Here is a 26,359-nt window from a genome sequence, read left to right as displayed (position 1 = left end):
TTGTAATGGCCATTTCCAAGTTCAATACTGTGTAGGCACATTTTAGGGTTTTTTTGATAGATGCAGTATCTTCCTTTAGTGTACATTGAGGTTCACTTGTCACCCTTTTGACCACTCCTTCAGTTCTTTATGTCCTTCTGGAGCTGCTCATCATCAGAGTGGCATTTGATCAAGAGAGCTTAGTAGCTTCAAAGTGCACAGCTTCCCCATTTGTACTTTCCTCCAGGTCACTGATGACTAAAACGGAGTCCAGCAATGATCCTTGGGGGATCCCACTGCTGACATTTCATCCTGAAAAGCCAATTCCTGTTCTTCAATGATATTTCTGTCTATAGCATTGCCTTTTCCCAACCCCCTGGCAAGAGCCTTTCCTGTAGAACCTTATCAAATGCTTTCTGAAAATCCAAGTATGCTGTTTCCACTGTGTTTCGTTTATCCCTACACATATTGTCACCATTAAATAACTCCATCAGGTGAGGCAGGACTGCCATTTACAGAAGTCATGTTATCTCTTTTCCAACAGATTGTCTTTATCCAGGTACTTAGTGATCTTAATGATAGACACAGAAGCTTACAAGATGCTGAAGTAGACTCAGCTGCCTGTAGTTCCCACAGTGCACCCTAGAGCTGTTTTTTGTAGATGGGACTGTAGCACTGATCTATTGGTGCAGTTCTGTAAGTCCCTAAATCTAGCTTTTAAATCTAGGCACAATTCCTAAAAACACTATGTCATGAAATCACATTACCACTGGAAAAAAAAAAAGTCATTATTAGGTGCTAAAAGAACTCGAAAATCCTTTTGCTTCCAATTTTTAAAATCTGAGACTACCTAAAATTTGGCTAACTTTATTTTCAGTCTGTGTCCTCAGCACGGAGCTTGTAGAGCAAGTAAAGGCCAAAAATGTATTTTACAACCTTACTGTAAAAGTATGAAGAGAGGATTTGGTAATGGAAGTGCATGATAGTCACTTAGCAGCAATGGTACTGTTGAGAAGTAGAATGTAACATCCAATTTATTTATATCTGATTAGTTCTGATAGCCATTGCTTACACACATGAACCGTGTTGACCAGTACGGTAACACAATAATGCACTGCTGTTGGCTGAGATGCTACATCAGCATAAAAAGCATTTAATTTCTTTGGACACATCAGCAAATAGGTAGCAGTTCTTCCCATTACTGTCTGAAAAGCTGTCTTCTGTTGCATGCAACATAACTAATCACTTCATTTTCTTGTCACCTCCTAGAGACTTGTAGCTTAACACAACATCATTTGAAAAGTTTGCTTGTCTGGAAGTGTCTGTGTACTCATTAGCTGCTACTGATGCAAATTGGTAAAGATGTTGCCTTTGACATACAGTATTTTATGTGAAGGCATGAAACAAGATTAATCATATTCTTCACCTCAGTGCTGCAGTACCACACTGGCTACTAAAATACTTGGGATCACACTTCAGAAATTGGAGTAATAGTAATTAAGATGTTAATGGGTCAAGAAAATCCATTTTGTTTTGTTTTAAATTTGTGAAGCAAACTTATGGAGATAAATGCTTTCTGTTAATCAGATTTCAGAGCCGTATGTCTCTATAAATTTACCAGGGCTGGGCAAAAATGTTCTATTCCATTGTGTAGTTAGGAGTCACCTGGAAGTTATAAATCCTATGAAGTTAAGTTTTTTATCTATTACTGAAATAATAATCTGAAATAAATCTCTGACATTTTGTGCTCTCCAAGTCTATTGAAATGCAAAGCAAAAAGGAGTTTTGTAAATTCTTGTTTGTGGCTTCATTTTGCATTGTGATGAACTAGAAAGAGGAACACATGATCTGTTACTTTGTCTAGTAGAAGTGCCAATTAAATTCCTTCAATAGGAACGAAAACATTGATTTGGTCTTGCCCATCAGATTAGTCTTCAGAACAACAATTAACATAAGTTGCTACAACCAAGTTACTCAATATCACTCAGATCAGAACATCGGATTGTGGAAAAAAACACTTGAGCTACATGGAGTAAGCAAACAATTTGACTAGCTGCAGAACGATTGAAATAGCCAATAGCTAAAATGCGTGAAGTTGAGCTTGTGGTCTGCAGGTGTATCCCCCCTATGCTGTGCTCACCAGCAGTCTTCAAACTCCAGTCCATATAATGAGAGGCTGAATAGCTCAAGTCTAAAGCACTGCTTCACTTGAGCTAGAGATTTTTCTGTATGGGTAAAGGTCTGATTAGCAAAACCAGATTTATAGCTAATGTGGTTGAGGTAGTATACCACCCCTTTTGGGCAGTGGTGATTTTAATATTCATATTAGAGATCTGCAGAGTTTTAAAATCTAAAAAGTCAGTGTTCCATACACAGCTCATACACAATTTAGGATCCATTCCAAGTGAAAAATCTACCTCTGTGTGGGAGGGACTGTAGAGGACCTAGGCTTTGCTTGTATTTAAAAGTGATGTTTTAAGAGATGACATAAGAAGCAATAGCTGCTACAGGGGGGAAAAAAACTGTCAGGAACTCAGGAGCAGATGAGTTGGCAGTAAGAATGTGCTTGACAAAAAAAGGAGGCCAATACATTCAAAAAATGGATATGTAGGAATATACCTACTGCATCTGCATCTCCAGCATTACACTGTACACTGTAATCAGTGCTCTTGGACTGCTGAAGCCAAACCATGACACAATTAATGTCCTTCGCAATGCCTCCACAAAATATGTTTGCTCTGTGCAAGTATGACTGAAGTATACTGAATGTACAAAGCTGAACAGAATGCTTTCAGTAACTTAAGATTTTAGCCCTTCTTCAGTCTGTCATAGTGTACATTTAAACATAACAGTCTGCCTACACATGCAAAGACAGCTTCTGGAAAACAAAAAGTCTCTTTGGGTCTCTACCTTCTACTGGAAATTAAGATGTAATTCCTACAATTAGAAATTCTTCTGCTTTTTTAAATACACTGATTACCCATGCAGCTAACAGCAAAAATTTAATTTGGTATAGGAAAACAGACAGAATTTTTGTATGTCAGGTATCATTCTAACAGACTGTGACTGACTGGGACTCAAACATATCCATACTTAACTTTATCAAAAAAATTGGGACTGCAAACAGATTTGTATAAAGTGTTCTGCTTAAGAATGGCTCCTGAGAAGAAAAAAGTGCTAAATCAATGAACAAATTATTTAGTATTATTATTATTATTTTATGTAGCACTGTATAATACTGGATTAAGTGAAGTACTTAAGGGGCAAATCCTGACCCATTGTAAATCAGTAACACTCCAAAGTCAACAGAACGATGTCGGATTATTCCTACTCAGGAAGGGCTCCTCTGATGGTTTGACACCAGGATATACCAGTCTGTGAGCATTGATCTGAAAAGAACCTGGACTTAGAACTATTTGGAATCAGAGCGTTACAGAAAGGTTGAGGTTGGCAGCATCCTCTGGAGGTCATCTAGTCCAACCTCCCTACTTACACAGGGCCACCTAGAGCCTGTTGCCCAGGACTATGTCCAGTCAGGTCTTTAATATTTCCATAGATGGGGCTGCACAACCTCACTGGACAACCCGTTCCAGTCAGTGTTTCACCATTCTCACAGTAAAAAAAACCAAACCAAAACAAAACAAAACTTTTTTCTTGTGTTCAGATGGAATTTCCTGTGTTTTAATTTGTTCCCATTGCTTCTTGTCTTGTCACTGGCCACCACTGCAAAGAGACAGGCTCCTTTGTATTTGTTCCCTCCCATCAGACATTTATACACATTAATATGATTTCCCCTGAGCCTTCTCTTCTGCAGGCTGAGCAGTCCCAGATCTCTCAATGTCTCCTTGTAGGTCACATGCTTCAGTCCACTGACCGTCATGGCCCTGCACTAGGCTCACTCCAGTACGTCCATGTCTTTTTAGTAGTGGGGAGCCCAGCACTGGACACAGCACCCCAGATGGGTCTTCCCAGTGCTGAGTAGAGAAGCAGGATCAGCTCCTTCAACCTGCTGGCAATGCGCTGCCTGATGCAGCCCAGGAGGGTGTTGGCCTTCTTTGCCGTGAGGGCACATTGCTGTCTCATGGTCAACTTGTTGTCCACCAGGACGCCCAGGTCCTTCTCTGCCAAGCTGCTTTCCAGCTGGTCAGCTGGCCGACGTGTCCTGGCGCTTGGGGCTGTTCCTCCCCAGGGGCAGAGGCAGGACTTGGCACTTCCCCTGTTGAGCTGCGTGAGGTTCCTGTTCAGCCCATTTCTCCAGCCTGTTGAGGTCCCTCTGGACGGCAGCACACCCATCTGGTGTATCGGCCGCTCCTCCCGGTTTTGTGTCATCAGCAAACTTGGGGAGGGTGCGCTCTGCCCTAGTGTCTGGGTCATTAATGAAGATGTTGAACAGTGTTGGCTCTTGTATTGACCCCTGGGATACAACACCAGTGATATTAGATGTAATGCAGATAGAATGAGGAGTCACTTGGTATTTCTACAGCATATAGCTTTCTGAGGTTTGATGTAGGTATTTCAACTTGAATCCCTTCATAATTCCAGTTCCGGTGTCACATCAAGATTCTCATGATCATCTTTTTCAACAGAAAAAACAAAGTCTGGAAAGTTGTTTATTTGCTCTTATGCTCATCTCTTCATTGGCATCTGTTTTTAAAAGACCTTTTTCCATAAAGCCCAACTATGTTAACTATCTAGTAAATCTAACATTGCAGAAAAAAAAAATCTTTTTTTTTTTTTTAAAGTTAAGTCTTTTCATCTTTTTTTAAAACTCATCTGGTTGATTTCACTTAATTTTAGCCTCTTAAATCTAGGCACTAAGTTGAAGATAGTGCTCTAGTCCTGTTCCTTGGTCAGTAGAAACAGAAAAGATTATTACATCTGTCTTAAACACTTTCTCAGTAGATAACAGAATCATGGAAATCATGGTTTAGGTTGCCTGTTTTTTCCCACAGATGACAGAAAAAGCCTAAGCAGCTAGTTCATGGCAGATATTTAACTTTCAAGTGGCTGAAGCTGAGTCACATGGATTGCATCCCTTATGTTTGCTTTCTTTGGTTAACTATTTCTTAATATAAACACTTTGGAATAATGTCCTTTTTATGATGAAAAGTGATGTTGATATGGGAAAATAAGGGGATATAAAAAAAGTATATGTACAGATTTATGTTTAAAATACACCATGGAATCACAAATATAACATCTCATTTTACTACACTGCTGTAGTAATGAAAGACTTCTTTTACTGCACATATACAAAGATAACTTTCTGAGTCTTCATTCTGAATTTTTTTCCACCCTAATAAAAGTCCATGACCTTTAAATTAATTCTGTATTTTTAACAGGGTTTCAAGCCCTTATCCTTAAAGCTGCTTTACATGAATATAAGGTTATACCCACATCAAATGGCTGCTAGGAACAAGATCCAAATGCTGATATCTGAATTTCCAGTTATTAAAAAGTTAGATGTGTTATAGAAGAAGATGAAAACAGCTTAGAGACCATAAGAACTGCTGTTTCTGGGTAGTCAGATTTAAATAACAGTCGTTTGCATGCAGTTTGTGTTCGGTACTGTGGATATAGCTCATATTTAGCGTATCACTTCAGCAGTATATTGTAGGATGTTGCCATCTTTTTACTTCTTTTGGAAGAACATGTATTCCATTGTAATGTAGAATTCATATTAGTCCCGCTAGTAGTTTTTAAACAATTTCAATGAATACATCTTGTAACTGGTAATATTGTCATTTCTAGGAACAGTTGCTGTTCTTATGGGAAAAAAACCCCACCAAATCACAAAGACAGAAAGAATGTCTCTAGGCAGCAAAATGAGATTTTCTACTTGAAAAGCACATACTCTTCTCCTGGCAAATGAACATTCTCATTGTCAGGCTGGCTTGCAGGAATGCTAATTACACTGATGTTGTAATCCCACTGATTTCCATTGTAGACCTGCTAGAAAAATGCTGATTGTCCTTCAGTGTAACTATATCTTGTCTTTCCAGGTTTAATTCCAAGAGAAGGTTTGGTTTGGTTTTTTTCAAAGTTGCTTTTTGGTACAGGCAGCTTTTGAGAAGAAGCAATCATTAAGCACATAGATATATACGTCACGAGTTGCCTTCAAATTATCAGTACTTGGTTAGCACTTTAAAAAAACAGTATCTGGTTCCTATAACTAATTCAGAGAATCAGGCAGAGCTTCAAAATAGTCAGCTGGTCAGAATCCAGGTATTTCACCTCTCCTGATAGGATTTAAGAAAAGTTATAAAGGAAATCAGTGAGATTTCCTGTTCAGTTATCACCTGTGAAATTAGCATTACCACCAGCCAGCATGATTGTGAGTGTGCGTTTGCATCAGTGGATCACTCCAGTTGGGAGGCAGAATATGAGCTTTCTAAGTGGTGAACCCCATTTTGCAGCACTGGTATGACTATTCTTTAGATTGCATTTTTTTTTCCTGGGAGTGCTGACAGTTCCTGGAAATGCTGACAGTTCCTGGAAATTGTAATATTATCAGTTTAAGATATATTCATCCACTCTATTTAAAAATTACTAGTTTTTTTAGTACAAGTGTTGCCCTGTGACAGAAAAAAACATGCCCTTTGGAATGAACTTAGGGAGAAGAGAGGATACACTACAATATAGTGCATTTGCCACATATGTAAAGTTTTTGTCTGTATTTCATGCTCCATAGACAAAAAAAAATCCCACCAAACTGCATATTAGTAAAGACAGATTAATGTAAATATAAAACCAAGAAACTCTGAAAGAAGTTGTCTGTAGCTATCCTGAAATCAGGCTGAACTTCCACAGAATAATGTGTCTCATTGGCAGATTTCCTAACATCGGTGTAAAGCTGCTGAGTTTTCTTGTATTCTTTTAAGAAATATTTCTATCAATAGCCGAGGAGGGGAGAAGTGCACAGATTGCACAGGGTTCAGCAGCAGCAAATAAAAAAGATTATTTTAAAATCCAGTTGGGTTCCTAATTTCATTTTTACATGCCTAAGTTACGCTTAAGTTGATAATTGGCTGTACTCTGTACCACAACCATTTACAATGGCTAGAAGTGAAGAAGGTAATTAATAGATCCACAACTGCACAGATCTCCCTCACCCACTGCTGCCCAAGTCCAGCTCCACCAAAAAATCCTGGGATTGGTAAGTAGAACTTGGAAACACATATCTTTTCATGTCATTACAACCTAAGATAATAATAATAATCAGTTACAGTAATGTGGAAGTTAGGGGCTATGGTTTCTGTGTCTGCCATTCATTAAGTATGACCACACGGCAATTATTTTATAGTGCGACTTGAAAGCTCGTATGAATTTAACTTATATAATATCAATGTAGGTTAATTCTTGTAAGAAGTTTTTTTACTGTCACTCCATAATTTCTGTTTTATTCAGACTAATTTTAGTAGTGTTTAAATGCCTATGAATTATGTAAAACTGGTTAATGTCACTACTCAAACATGGTAGAAACGCTGTTTTTAACAGTGCCAAATTGAAATGTAAAAATAATTTTTCCCATAAAGATTAATGTATTTCTATATGAGAGCTTAGCAGAGGAGTTTAAGAAACTAAACTCCTACTGCAATATAATTTAATTTTTTAAAACAAATTCATAACTGTTGCTTGAAAACAAAATAAAATAAAGATAACATCTATCAGTGAATTGTTGAATGCTGCAATTTGAATAATGGTATAAACTCAGAGAAAGCGTTTTGTATTTGGTAGTCAGACAATAGTGCTTGTCCTCTCTGAAATCGCCATGGAGTGATAGTAGTTTTCTGCTGTGGCTGTAAACTGGCCATATGGTGCATCACGGTCAAGCTTCAGCCAATTGTTTTTCTGGGCTCTAAATTGTCCCCTGGATTTTGGGTTGTGCCTCCAGTTAGTCCCATAACCCATACAGCAAGGACAGCTGTGCTCCTTCACACTTTGCGCTATCCCATGTGCTTGGTGTAAATTGTGATTATTTGGCATCCCCAGGTAGACAAGAGAATAAGAGAGGAGACAGATATACTAATGGCTATTTTAAGAATAGAATAGAATCAGGAGAAGAAATAATAAATGGAATAAGAAAGATTCAAGTTGCACTTCAGTCAAACACCAAATGAGATTGTTTAATGTTCACTACTGGAGCTTTTGAAAAAAGACATTCAGCAAACATTTGTCAGGAATGGCATGGCTGTAATGGAGCTGACATGTCTTGGGATAGAGACTTTTCCAGATTATTTGAAGCCGTGGTTTTCTCTGATAGGGATCCATAAGCAGAGTGTCTTCATTCTGGAAGTCCTCTTCCCAGGCCAGCTCCATTAAAATCATTTTGAACATGTCTAGGGATGCTGTCAATAACATTAATGTGATGGAGCTCAGCACAAACGCAGCAGCAACAATCACTTCTTGGAGCAATACTAAAAACCTGATTTTTCTGATTACAGCTTTGCAGATAGGAGATTTCAGGTGTTCCCTTCTTTTTTGAGTTTAAGAATAACCATACTTGGTCTGATGACAGTCCAATAGCCCTGCCATGGACAGTGATCTGAAGTGAATGCTTAATGAACGAGTGTAAGAAAAGGGACAAGAACTACGTGATCATTATCCCGTTGTATTTTCTCAGCTTCCAGCAGTCTTCGGTTTAGGGAGCTCCTAAATCAGAAGTTGTATCTTCCTTTAATTTTATTCCCATTGGATAGGTCCCCTCTTCAACTGTGCTGTATGTTGCAGTTCCCCAGACATTAATCCCTATGCTTTTTGTGGGGAATGTACAATCCTATCCATTCTGCTCAAAGAGCAGAATGGAGAAATTGCCAAACTAGAACTAAGCAAATTAGTCCTGAATAACAACCCTCCATCTCAGACACAGCACTATATAAAAAAGACATAATCTGCTTTCAGTGTCTAAGCTGTCATCTCCATATGCTTCCGTGCTATGCTGGAAGTATAAGTTTTTGCAGACTTGCTCAGTGTAGAAAATCCCTCTGGATGTCCATCAGAGGAATGTGAATCCTACCTTGGGGTACCTGCAGACCAGTGTGGGAAAATGCTTACAGTCAGAAAGCTGAAGTCTCTGTGTGAAGGAACAAGAAGAAGAACAGGAGGCTGAAGCCTAGATTGCACAGTGGGCAGCTTATGCATGTATCAGCATTAATTACTGCAATATCAGTGGTCATCTGTAACCTCATTGTGCAATGGGGAAGTCAGCAATTGGGGACCATCGTGTCACTAAAACCATGAGAGGGTCCACTGACACCTCAGTAGGAAGGGAGGCTGTGTGGCCCAGCCACCTCTCTGCAAAAGCACTTTACGTAGTATCTATAAAGAAGAGAGGATTTTAGCTTTATCCTGTCATGGTTGTGAAAAAACAAGCCCTACAAGAACATTGTTTCATACATTGCATATGTGTTGGCACTTTAATAATTTGGCACTGCTAAATGTCCATATCCATCTGACCAGCTCCTGTAAAAACAAATTCACTGTTATCTGAACAGAGCTATCCTTGACAGAACAAACTGGGTAAGGATGTGTGGGTGGCAGGAGGAACAAGAAGAAGAAATAGGAGGCTGAAGCCTAGATTGCATGGTGGGGAGCAGCATTAATTACTGCAATATCAGAGGTCATCTGTAATCCCATTGTCAGGGTTTATGTTCAGCACAATTACCGTGCTATGCTAAACACAGCCAGAGTAATCTCACTCCAGAAAATGAGGTGCTTGGAGAAAGACAGGATTGCAGATGTCTAAAGCAGATTTGTTTTCTGCATGCCTTCAATTTTGCATCTGTTTGTTTTGATGACGTTAGCTAGACACAAACCAACAGAGGAAATGAAACCTATATATTCATGCTGCAAAGTCAGGCATGTTTCATCATCACTAATGAGAAATCTTTTTCTTCTGTTCACAGAGTCATAATCCACACATTTTCAAGCAATTTTTAAACCATTTGGAGGTTTTGCTTAATTTGTGGACTGACATAAATGTAGAAGTCCAAATTAAATATACTCAAGTAACATGTTTACCCAGTGCTTTAGGCTTATTATCTCCTACTGTAGTAATTCTTTATCTTAAAATGGTTTGTCCTTCCCTTATTAGAGGGGAAATCAGTGACATATTTCCCTATTCTAATTTACCTCTGAAGCGATATCAATGTAAAACACAGTAAGCTGTCATCTTCTATTTCCTTTTGCACAAATATTTTTGTTCAGCTGGAGGGATTTATTGTTCTAAGAGATAAGGGTGGAAATGCAGAACTCATGTTTTGTCTGGGGAGCTATTTGATCCCCATACACTTTGTCTACAAGTGAAATCTGGACTAATGATCATTGGCTTTGTGGTGCAAAATGGTACATAACATTTCAGATCTAGTTAAGTTTGAGATTGTAAAGCCTTCAAGGCAGTTTCATAACCATGCCATCTTCACATGAGTTGGTGAGGATTCTTAGGAGAACTGAAAAGGTATAAATGAATCCTTCACTTTTCCTGTGTTGTTGACTTTTCCCATCCTTCACTGGATCCATTCACAGGTGTAGCTTATTGCTACACCTTTGCATTCTGTCATCTTCATGGACAATGGTGCATTGTGGGCATACGTTTGTATTTGACGAGAACAAGAGAAGTGTCAATAGGGTTTTATTTAGTGCATACCAATTGTCACTGTAGGATTAAAAACAATATTGCTTGAGTTAGTATTTTGCTATTTAATGACACTAAAATAATAGCTCCAGATAACAAAATCTTCCTTGTGAATCTGTATCATGAACCTGTCAAACAGGTTTTTAGTTGCCTTTTTATTTTTTTTACTTTTTTTATTTTTTTCTTGCATCAAGCTGATTGTCCTACCCCAGTGTGTCAGCATTAACTAATAAAAATGGTTTTCTATTTAATGACTGACGTTGACCAGACTGAATCGTACAGTCACTAGAGTGATATTATTACTCCCTTGGAGAATGCAGTTTCCTAGGCTGTCATGATTTTTGTTAAATGAACTGTGGATTTAATAGAAGCAGATGTGTAACAGCAAAATATAATACAGTTTGTACTTGTTCTGCAAAATATGTATCTCAGTTTTATTTAAAAGACAAACAATCTCCAAAAGCTGTATTTGCTTGTTTTCTTCATTGTTAGTAGTCAATGGCATATCACAACCCTTAAGCACTAAAAGAAATAATTGTTATCTTAACTTGAAGGAAAGTATTGTTTGTGTCTCAAATTGACTATCTTAAGCAGAAGCTAGTTTGTAACCAGTCCTTTACTGATATAACATGTTTGATGGAACCAGAAGTAGGTTATTCAGCTAAGAGTTTTTGGGCAAAGTAAATTTCTTGGGAACTTAGTGTGATAGCCCCATTAGAGCTTTTGTAAGGACAAAGCATGACTCACAAATCTATTGGATTATGTGGAAGAAATTAATGAGCATATGGCTAAAGGAAGTCCATTTGCTGTGTGGTATTTGACTACCCAAAAATGTGTTCAACTATTTCCTTCTAACTGATAAAAGAAAGTAAATTGAAAGGTTTTCTTGTAGAATAATGCCTGATTAAAGACCTAAAGGGTGGGTAAGTGGGCAGTTTTAACAGTGGAAGGAGCTTACTCACAGAGTCCTAGCAAAACTTCTGCTAAAATCCTGGCTGTTCAATAAATAAGAAAGACAGCAAAATGTTCTGATAATTTAAGAAATGTACTTCACATTATTAAAATGGACTGAGGATTTTTAAAAATATCTTGAAATATGGATTGACTTGGCTATGAAACAGGAGGTTAAATTCAATGTGGTCAAGTTGAAGGTAAGACTACTCAAAAAACCCCCCTCATGACCCATGTGGAGGTATCTTACATCTCAGGATGAGATAGCCTTGGGGGGCTTCCTCCAGGTCCATCTGCCAGGGCTGTGCCTAGGCAATTGCTTAATTCATCAGCACTGATATGGTCAGAGTAGGATTGCATTGCAAGTTTTGTGGTTTGGACCTGCATGCAGGTCTTGAGCAAGATTAAGTTTTAGCTTAATCCAAGCTTCCCACCTCATGAGAATGATCTGATGTCCTTCAGGGTGGTAAAAAAAGATGGTCCTCTAAAGACAGATCTTAGTGGTGTCTACATATATATTATGTTGTAAGGCTAATATTGTTTAGAAATTATTATCCAGTCTCATGTTTCCCGCACATCTCATGTTGTTATGCCTGAACTGAACACCGAAGTAGAAAGTATCTCTGATGTAGTAGTTTTAGTGTTTAACTCACATTGAAAAGCTGACAAACATGAGAAACCAAGACTGGAACTGCAATTAAAATAAGAAGCTCATACAATGAAGTGCCTATTCTCTGAAGGTAGAGATTTGCTTTGGATTTCAGGAATAATCCTCCTAAAGCTAAGGAAGGTAAACACATCTGACCATATATGGTCATAGCTGACAAAGTGCCATCAAGTGCTGCACCTGGTAATTTAACTGCCTTCTATTTAGAAAGGAAAATTCACCTTTCTCTTGTAAGGAATTCGCACATATTTCAAATACCATTTAATGCATCTCAAACAAGAACTAACGTGCCTTCAAATCAACTTTCCACAAAGTTCTGCACTTTAAACAGAGGCTGATAAGCAAAAAAAATGGACATCCACGTCTCTTCCAAGTCTGCCAAAGCTGGGATGTCTATAGGAGATCAAGGGTCTTGGCATCAAATACGTGTTCTTCTTTTGAAAATTATCTGCTAAAGCCCTTATTCTGAACCCCACTCAAAACTGGCCCTGATACATCTTCGGGCCCTGTCCTCATGCATGCATTTTTCCCATTAGGTCACAGAATAATGCCAGCAGGACTGGCAGGGTCCTCATCTCTGTGCTTCTTACCACAAGGAGACAGAATACAGCTGCATGCTCTACATCTGTATTAAAACACCTGCCATGCCTCCATGCCTCCTTTTTAGGCTCTCTTGGAAACCTCTCTTCTGTTTTCTCACATCTCTATTTTAAAGTAGTTATCAATTTAAGATACCAGCTGTTAGGAGTGGTTAATTTCACAGTAAGCTGGAATCAGTCCTGTATGTATGTGTGTGTGTTTGTAAGCTACACATACATATAGATGCACCTGTATGCACTTGTGCACTTTCTTTTCCATTATGAAATGACAGAGATATTTCAGTAAGTAAATTTAAGGAACTTTTGAAAATATGCAATTTTCTTAGAAAGGTGGAGTAGTTGACCTCTGGCTTGCAAGCAGATATGGCAGTTTATACACCAAAGGAATTTATTCTGATTACATGAAAAGATTTCAGAAACAGAGCTAAGATTTGACTAGGTCTTTGGATTTTTAAATAACACTCGATAACACAATGAAAAATGACACTTTTCCAACATATGTAGTTTTTTTTAATACATCCAATATTGTGCCTGTCTATGCTGGTGACAAAGAATTTGTTTTTTTCTGGCACTACTACGCACCTGGCACAGCAGCAGGAGAGAGCTGCATTTTGTTGTATTTTGTGCAGCCTGAACAGAGTTATTAGTCAAGTGCTGAATGCACCACCTTTATTGTTGGGTGATACATGATACAGAAAAGTAGCGCTAGGACTTTAGATTCTAGCCGAGCTTTGTGGACTGTTAAAAATGTGGATGAGATCACCGTATGGTGCAAGTCAGTCATTAAGTTCAGTGAGGCCAGGATTTCATTTAGGCATATCCTGGAATTCAGCCAATTTTTGCATTTAAGAAGGAACACATTCAGAACCCCACCTATGTGGGGATTTGGGTTTATCTTTTCAGAGTGCAAGCACATGCTTGTCTATGGGCCTTTCTCCATAATCAACTTAAAACTGCAGTTTAGTTTATATTTGTCTCCATTATCAGTGACACACAATACCTGGGGATTGTATTGCCAGTGACTCCCGACGCTGTCTCCCTGCCTCAGCTTCTGCCAAGAGGAGCAAATTGCACTGGTCAGTTTTTCTTCTCTGTACCTTTAAATTAATGAGGAATTAAATTATTTCTGACTTCCTGCCCATGTGGTGTAAGGAATTCATAGCATTACCATTTCAGAGTTCATTCTTGGGTACTGCTTGAGGTGAAACACTGCCAGGCTTCTGAGAAAACCTAAAGTGTAAGTAAACATTTGTCCTGTTGTGTTCAAAATTGCTGAAGTGCAGCTGACCCACAAAGCAGAAGATCTTTTGGGCAACTGAGCAAGATTGGCTGCTACAGTAGTTCCTGCAACTAGCTTCTCTTTATACTTTGCATCAGAATTGAGTTGAGAAAAAAAAAACCTCATTTACCTAAAAGTGTTTGGGGGTATTTAATATTAAGTAGGTAGACTGCTAATCACTTGTATAAAACGAATTTTGAAAATTTTCTCTGTTTGGCTTGCTCACAATAACTGAATGTTCTTCCTGTACCCAAATGGAGTGGCTTCAGAAAAGAATGTATGCAGAAATGTTTTGACTTTAAAAAAGATTATGTCTATAAGTACATCAGGTGAATAAAATAATGATGAATACCACACATAAAACTATGAACACATGAACATTACAGTTAAATACCTACTTTGTGGCTTGCTGATTAAATGTATAAGACCTGTAACTATTTTTAATGTAACTGAACAATATCATGTGTCTAGTTTCATATTTCTGAAGATAGCTGCAATACAATTTGTAGCGTATTGGCTAAATGCTAACCTCTATGGCAAGAGCAGCAATATGGAGTTTTGCAGTAATTACAGAATTTTAAATTTGCTTTTAGTAATTATTTCTGTATTTGAATCTAAGGATCATTCTCTTTCATTGTATCCATAAAACCCAAACTCACAACTCATCAGATAGAAAAAAAATAAAAGAAATTGAAAGCTTAATCTATTTCATTAATTTTGCAATGGGAATAGTTATTTGCAAGCAATATTTTTGTACTTTTTTTTTTTTTTCATTTCTACAAAAAGATGCTACTCAAGTGCTTTAAATCTCTTTTAATAATGTATTTGACATCACATTTTGGAAACTGTATTCTATTTGTAATTATAGCCACTTGGGACCCAGAGGAGTTGATCATTTCAGTTGCATTCATTTCTTTTTTGTTTCCATTTGCAGGATGCTCTGGCCCACTAGGGATAGAAGGAGGAATTGTGTCAAACCAACAAATTACTGCATCTTCTACTCATCGAGCTCTTTTTGGACTCCAGAAATGGTATCCATACTATGCACGACTTAATAAGAAGGGTCTTGTGAATGCTTGGACTGCTGCAGAAAATGACAGATGGCCATGGATACAGGTAACAGATGGAGTTGAGGAGGAAAAAAATCTCCTTGATGCAATTGCCAGAGTCACTTAAGAAACTGATGAAGACAAGTGGTAAATTAACAGCTAGATTCTTATTCACTGTCAGAAATGTAGCCTAGACTAAAAGAGACTATTTAGTTGTGAAATAATAATAATCTTGACTTTACAAATACAAAAATCCTTTTATTTAAAAAACGTGTGCATATGTTCCATTGTGGTTTTAAACCATGGAAGCAAATTCATAAAGACTTTTTTCAAGGAAGCTGCTTTCCACATATGTTACACTTGCTCGTTAGGTCCTTAGTAGCATTTCCCAGCAATATCTCTTGGTAGAGATACTTTGACACATGCAGCCTTCCTTGGGCATCATTCTAGAGTGCTTTAATGTTGTTTTAGCTGTACCAGAGCCTGCAGGAATAGTCTGTCCTCTCTGCTGAGCTGCTCTGGGCACACAGGTTAAGCATTGTGTGCATCATACTGGAAGCAACAAGAGCTGTTTTAATTAAGGTTGAAATAGCTGTTAGTTCAGCCACATCCATGGGGCTGAAAATACACATTTTTTCATTCCCACTCAAGGATATTGCTAGAATGATTCAAATAGCAGTGCCCTCGTTGTGGACTGGATTTCTCTGTGCCCAGCAAATGACTTCAGTAGGAGTCATGAAGCAGTGAATGTAAAGTCCTGTGGCTGTATTTTAATGAAGATAGTGATTACCTACTGACTGCTGTAGCTTTTTATTTTTATGGTGTTTTCTTTTCATGATACATGGATTGGGCTAAAATTTGGCATTTTCAGCTGTTAGCTAAGAAAGTTGATGTTATATACTTATGGGAAAACCTTTTGCACTAATCAGTGTAGTCAATATGTGAAGAGAGTGCTTCTCTCCTAGTGAACCCACCACAAGAGTAGCAAAAGATGGTACTTGAGCATCTTGTCTACCAGCACCAAGTTAAACTGTCCATATGTGCCTCGGGTGTGTCAGACACACTCTTCTTGAAGTTACCTTTGTGTACATGGTATAATTTTTGTTCATATTCAAGTTTTTGTGCTGACGACCATTCATGATTTTTCTGAGCGGTTCCCAGATATGTGGGGAAAAAACGTACAGGACTACCTGTTCATTTTTCTTGTTTGGAGGGCAGGCACAAAGCGCTATTTGATGAAGTTTTCTGAAACTGGTGTGGTGAGAGTGCTGGATTTTGTCAGTTCTGAAAAATGAAGCTGGTGTTACTATTTGTTATTCACTGCAGAGTGAAAACACAAAGGCCCTTCAATGTATGTTAAGTCAGTTTTCTTCCATGAAGACCAGAGGGGTTTGGAAGTCTCTAAAATTTATACATTGACAAAGAACTGGAAAGACTAACACTAAGGGACTTGAGCAGAATATTTCCACAGGAGTAGAAAGCTAATGTAACTTTAATGGATAATGAAAAAGTCAGTATTACAGTAGCTTTTGGGCTGCTTTCGAGTGTGGGCTTTATTACATGAGCTGGAGAAAAAAACTCAAAATCATTTAGCACTGGCCCCCTAGACATGTCTTTACTAGGAGATGAACTGGATGGGGATGGCTAATGCTGTGTTGCTTCTGCATTTGTACTTGGCAAAGTCACCACCCACCGTGGAGACAGCTGTGCATGTTTCTACCCAGAGCAGCGTTATGCCTGCCTTGGACTTTGCTCTCAGGGAAGTCTTCCCTTTGCTCTTACCTGGAAGGAAGGTTGGACCAATGAAGAAAACATGTCTACAAATCTCAGCCCATGGCGTCAGGTTTCAACAATTCGTTCTTTTTTGGAGTTAATGACCTAATCTAGGTGGTGTCAATCCCACGCAGGTTATTCTGTAATTTTGACAGCCATAGTATGTAAGGACTTTCTAGAAGCTAATGAAGTTATGTGACTAATGTGTACTAAGCACCTAGCAGTCCCTTCTTTTTCCTCTCATTTTTCTTTTAAAATATACTTTGGTCTATAATTTTCACAAAACTTGCTGAGTATTTTATTTTTCTTTTCAGTTCAGAGCAAAAATAAAAATAGTCTTTGTAATTTAAAAATGGAAGTTTAAATCTTGAGAAGATTTTTTTTTTTTCCTTTTCTGAAGACTTTTCTCCTGAAAACACCTGGGAACAGAAAATCTAAATTTTTTCAGGGAGATGATACTTGTAGAGAAAAAGCACTTTTTAGTGTTCTGCAGAAACCCTGTTTTGATTTGGCAAGGACACAGACCTCCACAAACTCACACTTTATGCACTGCATAGTAGTTCTTTACATCAGAGCACTGCCTTGTTCTTCAAGGCATGAAATACACTCTAAGAGACAGACACTGCCTGACCCTAATATGGGTGAACAGTTTCTGTTGAGAGAAGAGGAGAAGCAGAAATCCCACATCTTATTTTGGCACAGCTTCTGTAATGGCCAGGAGATACTTCGTAAGCATTTGTGGAAGGTTACAAAAAGTCAACCCACTCTGATTTGTGCTGCTAAGTTTCTGGCTACCTTGCTTCTGGTCTTGTGGGAGAGATGCTCCCTCTAGCAACAGCCGACTCTGAGTTTTTACTTTCTTTATCATGTCACCAGCTTCTTCCCAGATCCTAATGTGAGGGGTCTGTATATGCGACTTTTTCCATTTTGGTCTGCGTGACGAAGCAGCTGGTCCAGAAGATGGCTCTGGAAAAACGGTGTGAATGTTTGGCAGAGATTAACTGGAAGGAAACCAGAAACTCCATTTTTAGGAAATGTAAATTAACATTTAGCACAGTGAACCTGAAGCAGTAACCTGTTACCCTCTTATAGTTTCTAATGCTAGATAAATTCTAAAGGAAGCTGTGTATAATGGGCAAAGTCCCCCAAAGTATAATTATGTACAGGCCTGTAGCTATTTTTGCCTTGTTCCATCATTATCAATTTTCTTTGTCATTTAATTTCTTTATTTATATGCAGCTTGGCAAATGAAAGGTTTGAGTGCTTTGCTTATAGCTCACTTGTAATGAGTGCAGAGTTTTTTTCTCTAATCTTTCAGGTGTCTGACACACATGAACTAATTAGTATGCAATTTCATTTTCCCGCATTCTCCCAATGAACTGAAAATTGAAATTGCCATTTTAAATTACACTGTCAGCACATAATTAGTAATGGCACTACAATGCTTGTAATTGGCTTGTGATTTAAAGGGTCAGTGACCATGTTTTTGAAAGCAAATTAAAGTCGGAGTAAGTCATACCTGCCTTTTAAAGTTCTGCTGACCTCTGTTTCTCCTCATAGGTTGGCTGTGATAAAACAGCACCTGTATACTGTTTACCACTTTATTAGTGACACTAACTTTTCATGTTTTGAAATATAACAAGAAAAAATCCCACACTTCTATTTTTCATTAATTTTTTCTGAGATATAAGCAAAATGGTCACTTTGCCTGTTCTGTTAACAAATCTTTTTTGTCAAAACTCTTTTTTTAAGAGAGGACTGGTTTCTCTTTTCCCTTTTTTCCTTTTGCATTTATGGCTTTAAAATATGCTGTTTCTTTTTATTCTGATTTCACTTCATCTCTAGTCCTTCCTTGCACATATCTATATTTTTCTATTCACACATATTCTGTCAAGGCTGTATGGAGCAAAATAGAGATGGCCATGGGCAGGATTGTTGTTTCTATTACCTCTTTACCATATCCAATGTCATGATAACTCCTAATCTCTAACAAACTGCTGGCAGGACCTCTAAATCTTACTCCTCTCTAGTGATTTCTAACCTAGGGATCCATGCCTATGCCTTTACATTTCTTCTTCTCTCCCAGTTTCACCACCCAAACCTAGTATTTCTTAACTCATTTTTCCCCTATTCGTGACTGGTTTCCATTTTGCTTCCATAAAATATTGCCCTTTTTTATATCGCTGCAGTTATTACCCCTGTAATACACAAAGACTTAAGCCATGGTGGGTATGCCAAAAATGCACAAGCTGAAATGTTGTGAAGAACACTGTAACACAAGGTAGAATAATTTGGTATAACTAGCAATGTAAGGACTGGCCTACATTATTGAAATCCAAAGTAAGGCATTCAAGATGTACAAGTAACTTTGGAAGAAGGATGCATGTTGAGGAACCATGCTCAGGCATAACAGAGCAAGGCAGGTGAATACTGTCCCGTAAGATAACAGTCTTGCTCCTTTAGTCTTTTGGAGTAGGTATGGTCTTTTTGTTCTACAAATAATACCAGTGCAGTGGGTTCTTGGTCAACAGGTGAACCTTCCTAAATGTTAAATTTGCCCAAGAACAGTAAGACATACCACCTAGGTCAGGGAGCCTGGAGTGAAGAAGGAGCTTCGGTGCCTCCTGCCACTGCATCGGCAGGGTGGGTGGTCAGTGTGCCAGGGAGTCCTAAGAATATTAACCTAAGAAATACATCATGGTCTTAGAACAAAGTAAGATTGGTAAAGGCATGGAAGAGGTATAGGGTAAAAGGTATCAGATTTAAGGCTAGACAGCAAAAGTGTGGGTATGCAGTGAAGCCTGGTAGGAAGCATAACACAGCAAAGACTGGTACGGTTCGTAAGATGATGTTTCGAGTCAGGAGGAGTCAGGGAAAGTTTTGATTAAGGAAAGGATGGGGCAAATTTGATTTCCTGGTCCTGGCTGTAGCCAGTCGATTAAGCAAGGAGAAGAAAAGATCAGTGCCTGCTGGTTCCCATGCAGTTGCTGCTGTTTCACCATGACTGAGCTATCACATCTGAGAACAAGAGATCCCTTAACTTCTGCTCATCTCCTGAGCGTGATTGTGAAGAGGATCCCTGCCTGATGATGCAAAACTTTTAATGGTGTACAAGAGACTACCAGCTCTTTTTTAAGTGCTTTGTGGTCTTTTGGACATGGAAATTGTTTTTACAAGATCAGTATTAATCCACAGCCACCAAGAGCAGATTTGAGCGTACCTTGTATGTTGAGAATATTAAGAAAATGAACTAATTACTGTGTATCATACCACTGTGTGGGAGCTATGATTGAACACCTGAACTGTTGCTGGAGACTGTTGTATATAAATGTAAGTTATTAAATAGAAAAATAAAAAAGCTATTTTGTTATCCCTCATTAAAACAGCAGGAACCATTTCTCCAGAGACATCAGTGTGGCTACAGATTTGTTCTTAAATAAAATATTCAAATATGTAATTTTATTATTGTGAGAAGGAGGATTCTTTTACAAAACAGCTGGACTGCTCAGTTTGGTTGCAGAATCAAAAACTAGGAAATAAATTTGGTTCAGGATGAGTAGTTGCCTTTTCCCCCCCTAGTTTTTATTGCATACAAAAATATCCAAAATACTTAATTTGAGGTTTTTTCCTCTTCAAATAATTCATCCCTTTCCATGTCTATTTCATTTTTTTATTCTTTTTTGGGGTCAATTTTTGAACGTCAAATGTGATTTCAAAATGGAAAAACTAGAAGTCTTATTTAGAATATATGAAAAGAGTATTCTAATTCTAGCCTTTTTCTAATTTCTTCCTTAAATGGCTTTTCTGAAACTATATGCTAAAGTTCAGCTGAAACTGCATATTTTGAGATTGTCCTGGTTTCAGCTGGGATAGAGTTAACTGTCTTCCTAGTAGCTGGTCCAGTGCTATGTTTTGAGTTCAGTATGTGAAGAATGTTGATAATACACTGATGTTATCAGTTGTTGCTCAGTAGTGTTTAGACTATAGTCAAGGATTTTTCAGCTTCTGATGCCCAGCCAGCGAGAAAGCTGGAGGGGGACAAGAAGTTGGGAGGGGACACAGCCAGGGCAGCTGACACGAACTGGCCAACGGTGTATTCCATACCATGTGACATCACATTCAGTATAGGAACTGGGGGGAGTGGGGGCAGGGGATCACTGCTCGGGAACTAGCTGGGTGTTGGTCGGCGGGTGGTGAGCAGTTGCCCTGCGCATCATTTGTACATTCCAATCCTTTTATTACTACTGTTGTCATTTTATTAGTGTTAACATTATCATTATTAGTTTCTTCTTTTCTGTTCTATTAAACCATTCTTATCTCAACCCACGAATTTTACTTCTTTTTCCTGATTTTCTCCCCCATCCCACTGGGTGGGGGGCAGTAAGTGAGTGGCTGCATGGTGCTTAGTTGCTGTCTGGGGTTAAACCATGACAGAGATACAACAATTTGATGGAAAAGGTGCCCAACTTCTAACTGGTAATTTGAATATATTAGTATTCTAGTCCAAAATAAAATACATTGGGTTTATTTACTTTTACCTTCTCAGTGCATCTGTTTTAAGTAATACTTCTTTCTTTTTTAATAACTTTGCACAGTTTTAAGAAAATTTCTTCATTACATTTCTTGAAACTGAGTAAATAGTCTTCCTGTAGAGACTCTTAATAAAAAAAGTGATCTGTGATGGAAAGGGATTTACCCCAGCAGATTCAGGGTAAAATTTTTCCCAAGCCACTGTGCAATTTAGAGTTTTAAGGTCAACTAAGTACAGTTAGAGTCACAAAAATGTAGTTCTTCTAAGGCTTGATCCCACAGCAGAAATCAGAGTGATTAATTAGGGACCAATACATTGGGTGTCCCTTGAAATGCATGGAAAAGTCCATTGCTTTAGAGGATGTGCACAGAGTCAGCACGCTACATGGGTGATGGCAATGTTCTTCCAGAGAAAACGAAGCACGAGGGTCTTTCTTAAGTATTGCCCATACACAGCATTCACTAAAAATATATCTGAGGACTAAATAGTGTATTGATGTGTTCTTGGATATGATGTTTAAATTAAGATAGTTTAAAATCAGCAGGGTAAGATAAGAATTGTGCAGCACAGTGATTGGGATACTTGTCTGAGAGAATCTAAATTCTAGTTTCTACTCCAGAAGCCATGTTGGTACTTTATTTAGTGATTACTGAGAACACTTTTCTTTTTTCTCTTTTTAAGTCTAAATATATTGGAATAATGTTTCTGGTGGTTAGAATGTATGTTTTTATTTGTGGCTTAATTTGTTTTTTACACAAGTGTCTCCTATCTGCGGTTTCAATCCCACCTCCAGTGCTCAGCCTTACATTTTGGGGGCTTGCAGTCCCTAATACTGGCATAGTTAATTGTGTGTCTGTGAATCTCACACACGTAATCATAATTACGGTGACACACAAAAAATGTACTTATAATACTTTCTAAGTTCCACTATTCTTATCCCAAGGCAGGAATCAATACAAAGTGTTGGGGTTTTTTTCTCCAAAAAAAGGCAAGGAGAAAAATTAGCAGTTTGCACATCAAGAACTTCCAAAGGGCAAGTATACACCAGGTGATAGCTATTTGCTAATAAAATGATAAAACCCAAAATACACAGAGGTCTTGCAGAACATTCATTCAAACATCTGTTAGTAAAAGCTCTAAGCAAACTACCATCTGTCAAACCATTCATTTTGTCAAAGTTCATTTCCTCATTCATGAGTACTGTTGTAGTATCAGCTTCCAAAAATACCTGTCATCATAGATTAAATATTTAATTTTACTTATTATTAGTATAATGTGGCCAAGTGAACCTTAAGAAATACAATCTCAGAGTCATCATGTAAGATGACTCGAACCATATAGAAAGACTTAATCTGCTAAGTTAAATGCTGAAAAAAACTATTAAAGCTCTGCATTTTTTGTCAATTCTCCAAAATTTGACTTAATATCATAGGAGGATTTCCTTGGGGGATATTGATGAGTGGCAGTAAGTGAAAGCCCTTGGCAGGGGAGAACAGAAACTAATAATGAAAGTTGCAGTTGAATTCTCTCAAAACTATCCCATGTAGGACCTTTGAACTGCAGGAATTAGGAGAGATCTTCAACTAGGCAAAGTCTGCCGTAAGTTCACTGACTTCAGTGAAATCAATACCAATGTCTGCTGGCTGCAGATCTCCCTCAACGTCTATACATTTAGCTTACAGGCTAAAGATATAATTTATATGCTTAAAACAGACAAGAAAACAAAAGGACGGGGAGCCTATTTCTTAGTGTAATCATCTACATACTCCCGTGTGTCCCATATCTTGGTATCTATTTGATATCATCTTATAGCTCCTAGTTTCTTTCTTTGTACACACAAACACCCACACACAGACGTATTCAGACAACTTTTGATTGAGGTTTTGGATACACAAAAGCAGTCAGTTCAGAGTTAGCATCCCCATGGCAACTGAAACTTGATGCTGTTATGAACACTATCCATAACATGCTCTGTCAGCCTGCGTGCCAGCTTCCCTTAATTACTCTATGTAATATGGCTGAACGACCAAAGTACCAGTACTTTTAAACACATTGTTTCATGCATCTGTAACACCATCTATTTTGACTTAATGGTTTTTCCCATTTACCATCCTGATATTAAAAGTAATCAAACCAGCAAGTGGTGACACACCGAAATGAGCAAATGTGTGTCCATCTGGTTTCTCGCGTCAGTAATAAGTTGCATGTGGAGATGCCCCAGCACCTATGTGGTGGCTTACCAGCTGTAATAGAGTGATGTGTGGGCATCATAGTCCTCCTGTGGGGAGGACAACATCTAAATCTGTAAGATGATGATATGCTAATGTGTGATATTCAAACAAGTCATATTTTATTTTGTAAACACTTTCAAAACCGGAAAACCAAACAATCCTCACTTACAGTTACTCTTCTGCTAGGCTTGACTTCTAGAAAAAAGCTGTTTCAAGTTAATTCTTTACAGCTAAGGTTCAGGAAACAAAGTTCAAGAAAAAGTAAAATTACATACCAATATATTAAGATTTTTTTTTATGTCGTACAGAGGCATGTATATACACTTAACCTCTGTGCTGATGGCCCCAGAGCAGTACCTATATGCTGAGTTCACATGTGTGTAGGTAGGTCACAGAATTGCACAGCAATCACAATAGTGAAAATAGAGGCAAAGCCTTGGTACTACTCTAGCTGTGGAGAAGCAAGCATGTGGTCCCCAGCTGCACCTCCATGTTTCTCTGCTATTTTATAGCTGGTGGAGAAAAGTTACTCTTTTATATGGGCTATTGGAAATATGGGAAGTCGCCAGCATCATGATACTATAGCAGAAAACAAGGGCTAACGTAAACTCATACTCCTTGACCTCCCCTGGAAATGATTACGTGTGCTTGTCATCTCAAAGACCTTCAGTGGAACATCAACTATGTAGACTGAAAAATAGAAGTGCATTTTACTCTTGCATTCTTAGAACCTTCTTATTCCATGAGTGGTTAAGATAAAGAGACATTGTTCAAGTCTTGAGTCTTTCAATGAAACTTTTCAGATTTTGAGAATTTTTTCTTTGTCTGTTGCAAAACCAAGAAACATTTAATGTTTTTAATCCAATCTAGTGCCTGCCAATTTTTGTAGAAGGAAAAAGTATTTTGAGGAAAAATGCAGACATATTAAAAATGATGGGGAAATCTCACTGAAGGGTAACTTTTGTGTTTATATGTGTCATGGTTTAACCCCAGCCAGCAACTAAGCACCACACAGCCGCTCACTCACTCCACCCCTGCCCCCCCCCCCTGCTGCCAATAGGTAAACTTTTTTTTCTATTGATTCTTAATATCATAATATATATAAATATAATATATTATGAGTCTGTTCATTGTGATTCAACCAATATTCAGCCAATTTATTAAGGTTGAGGAGGCATTAATAATTTGAGCCAACTTTGTGTTTTCTGCAGTAGCATCTGTGGGTGGAGAAACCATTTGAGTGTCATAGTCTTTTCAGCAGTCACACAGCCTTCTGTCCCTTGTGTGCTTACTAATCTACCTCTTTACTCCACTTGTGTCCATCTAAAACCTTGGCCTCTCTCCCTATACAACCAGACTCATAGCAACTAACACATTATTCCCAAAGGTGACTATGTTGGAAGGATTGCTTTCACATACTCCTATTTTCCCATTTGCCTTTCTCCCACAAATTTTATCACAACATGAACACAACTAATTAAGAGCAGCATTAACAGACTAGTCAGAAGTCCTAGTTACAGCTAGAACTCCACTGTGCTTTGGGTCCTCTATAAAATGACAACTAAAAAGATTTTGCACTAACTAGGCAAGGTACTTGCAGATACATGGGTAGAGCAAAAGGATGGTATGGTCAGCATGATAAGCAGCATAAAGCCAGCTGTGGCTGCCAGGCTCATCAGAAAATAAAGTTTTAAGTAGGTATATGATGATTATCATTATCTTGACCAAAGAAGAAAGCTGGTAAAGATGTGTATTTTATGATCAGTGTTACGAAATTTGAAATACTGCATTGTGAGTTATTTAGCAACTGAAAAGGTCATTTCATTACTGGCTACGGAAGGGTAACTGAAGTGTGATAGCGTGAGAAGTAGTTACTCACCAGGAGTCTGCAAGCACAGATCTACTGTGTCACTTGTTCTTCATGGAATCCTTGCAAAAAATCCAGACCTTTTCTGAATAGTGGGATTTGCAGCATCTCCCAAAGCTGATGTAGCCAGGATTACACAGGAAAGGAATTCTGCCCATTGCACAGCCCATGACAATCATGTCCTGTGGAACCACTCTTCAGGTAGACTCTTCCCCTTCCTTTACAGTAGTAAACAGTATAACTTCTGTAGATAAGCTGCACAAAAAGAAAGACAAGCTAGAGAAGTATGGTTAAGAAGCACTCTCTGTGCAAGTTGTTTCTGCACCATTTGATAGCACTATTATCACTTACTGGGTTTATTCTGGTGGAAGAACTAAGTAGCTTTAGTTTCCCAGTGTGTTAAAATAAGCTGGGAATGTGCAGTGATCACAGAACCCCAGTAGGGATCTCACAGTGACAGGGAAGTCTGATCTCCTGTGTGTTCCCTGCTATTTCAGTTTTTGCTTTAGCTCCCATCTTTCAGTGGGTGGGTTTAATTCCAGGTTCAGCTTTAATATTCAAAACTAATTAAGAGAATTTCTTCATCTGAGCAACAGACATGTCATTTTCTAGCACATTTCCTTCATACTTAACATTTCTTAGTTTGAGAAGATACATAGGATCTATACAAAGCCCACTGAAGTCAGAATTGGGAGTTCTTCCCTGTAGTCCTTGTTGGGCTTGAGGGCAGGTCATATTTGTTATCAGAATTTTTACTAGAGTGCATCTACCAAAGCGCCTTAAAAACAAATGGAAAAGAT

General features: G+C 38.2%; 1 protein-coding gene across 2 annotated transcripts in view; it reads left to right on the top strand.

Moving 5' to 3' along the window:
- EDIL3 (EGF like repeats and discoidin domains 3) overlaps positions 1-26,359 on the top strand; it is a 262,422-nt gene that overhangs the window by 169,208 nt on the left and 66,855 nt on the right. For both annotated transcript variants that reach the window (XM_075020331.1, XM_075020330.1), the window contains one exon: positions 15,043-15,224. In XM_075020331.1, the coding sequence (XP_074876432.1) occupies positions 15,043-15,224 (182 nt within the window). The remainder of the gene's footprint in view (positions 1-15,042; positions 15,225-26,359) is intronic.

This window comes from Buteo buteo, chromosome Z (genome assembly GCF_964188355.1).
Source record: "Buteo buteo chromosome Z, bButBut1.hap1.1, whole genome shotgun sequence".
Classification (NCBI taxonomy): Eukaryota; Metazoa; Chordata; class Aves; order Accipitriformes; family Accipitridae; genus Buteo; species Buteo buteo.
Note: the sequence above shows the minus strand (reverse complement) of the source record. Positions and strands in the feature narration are given on the sequence as shown.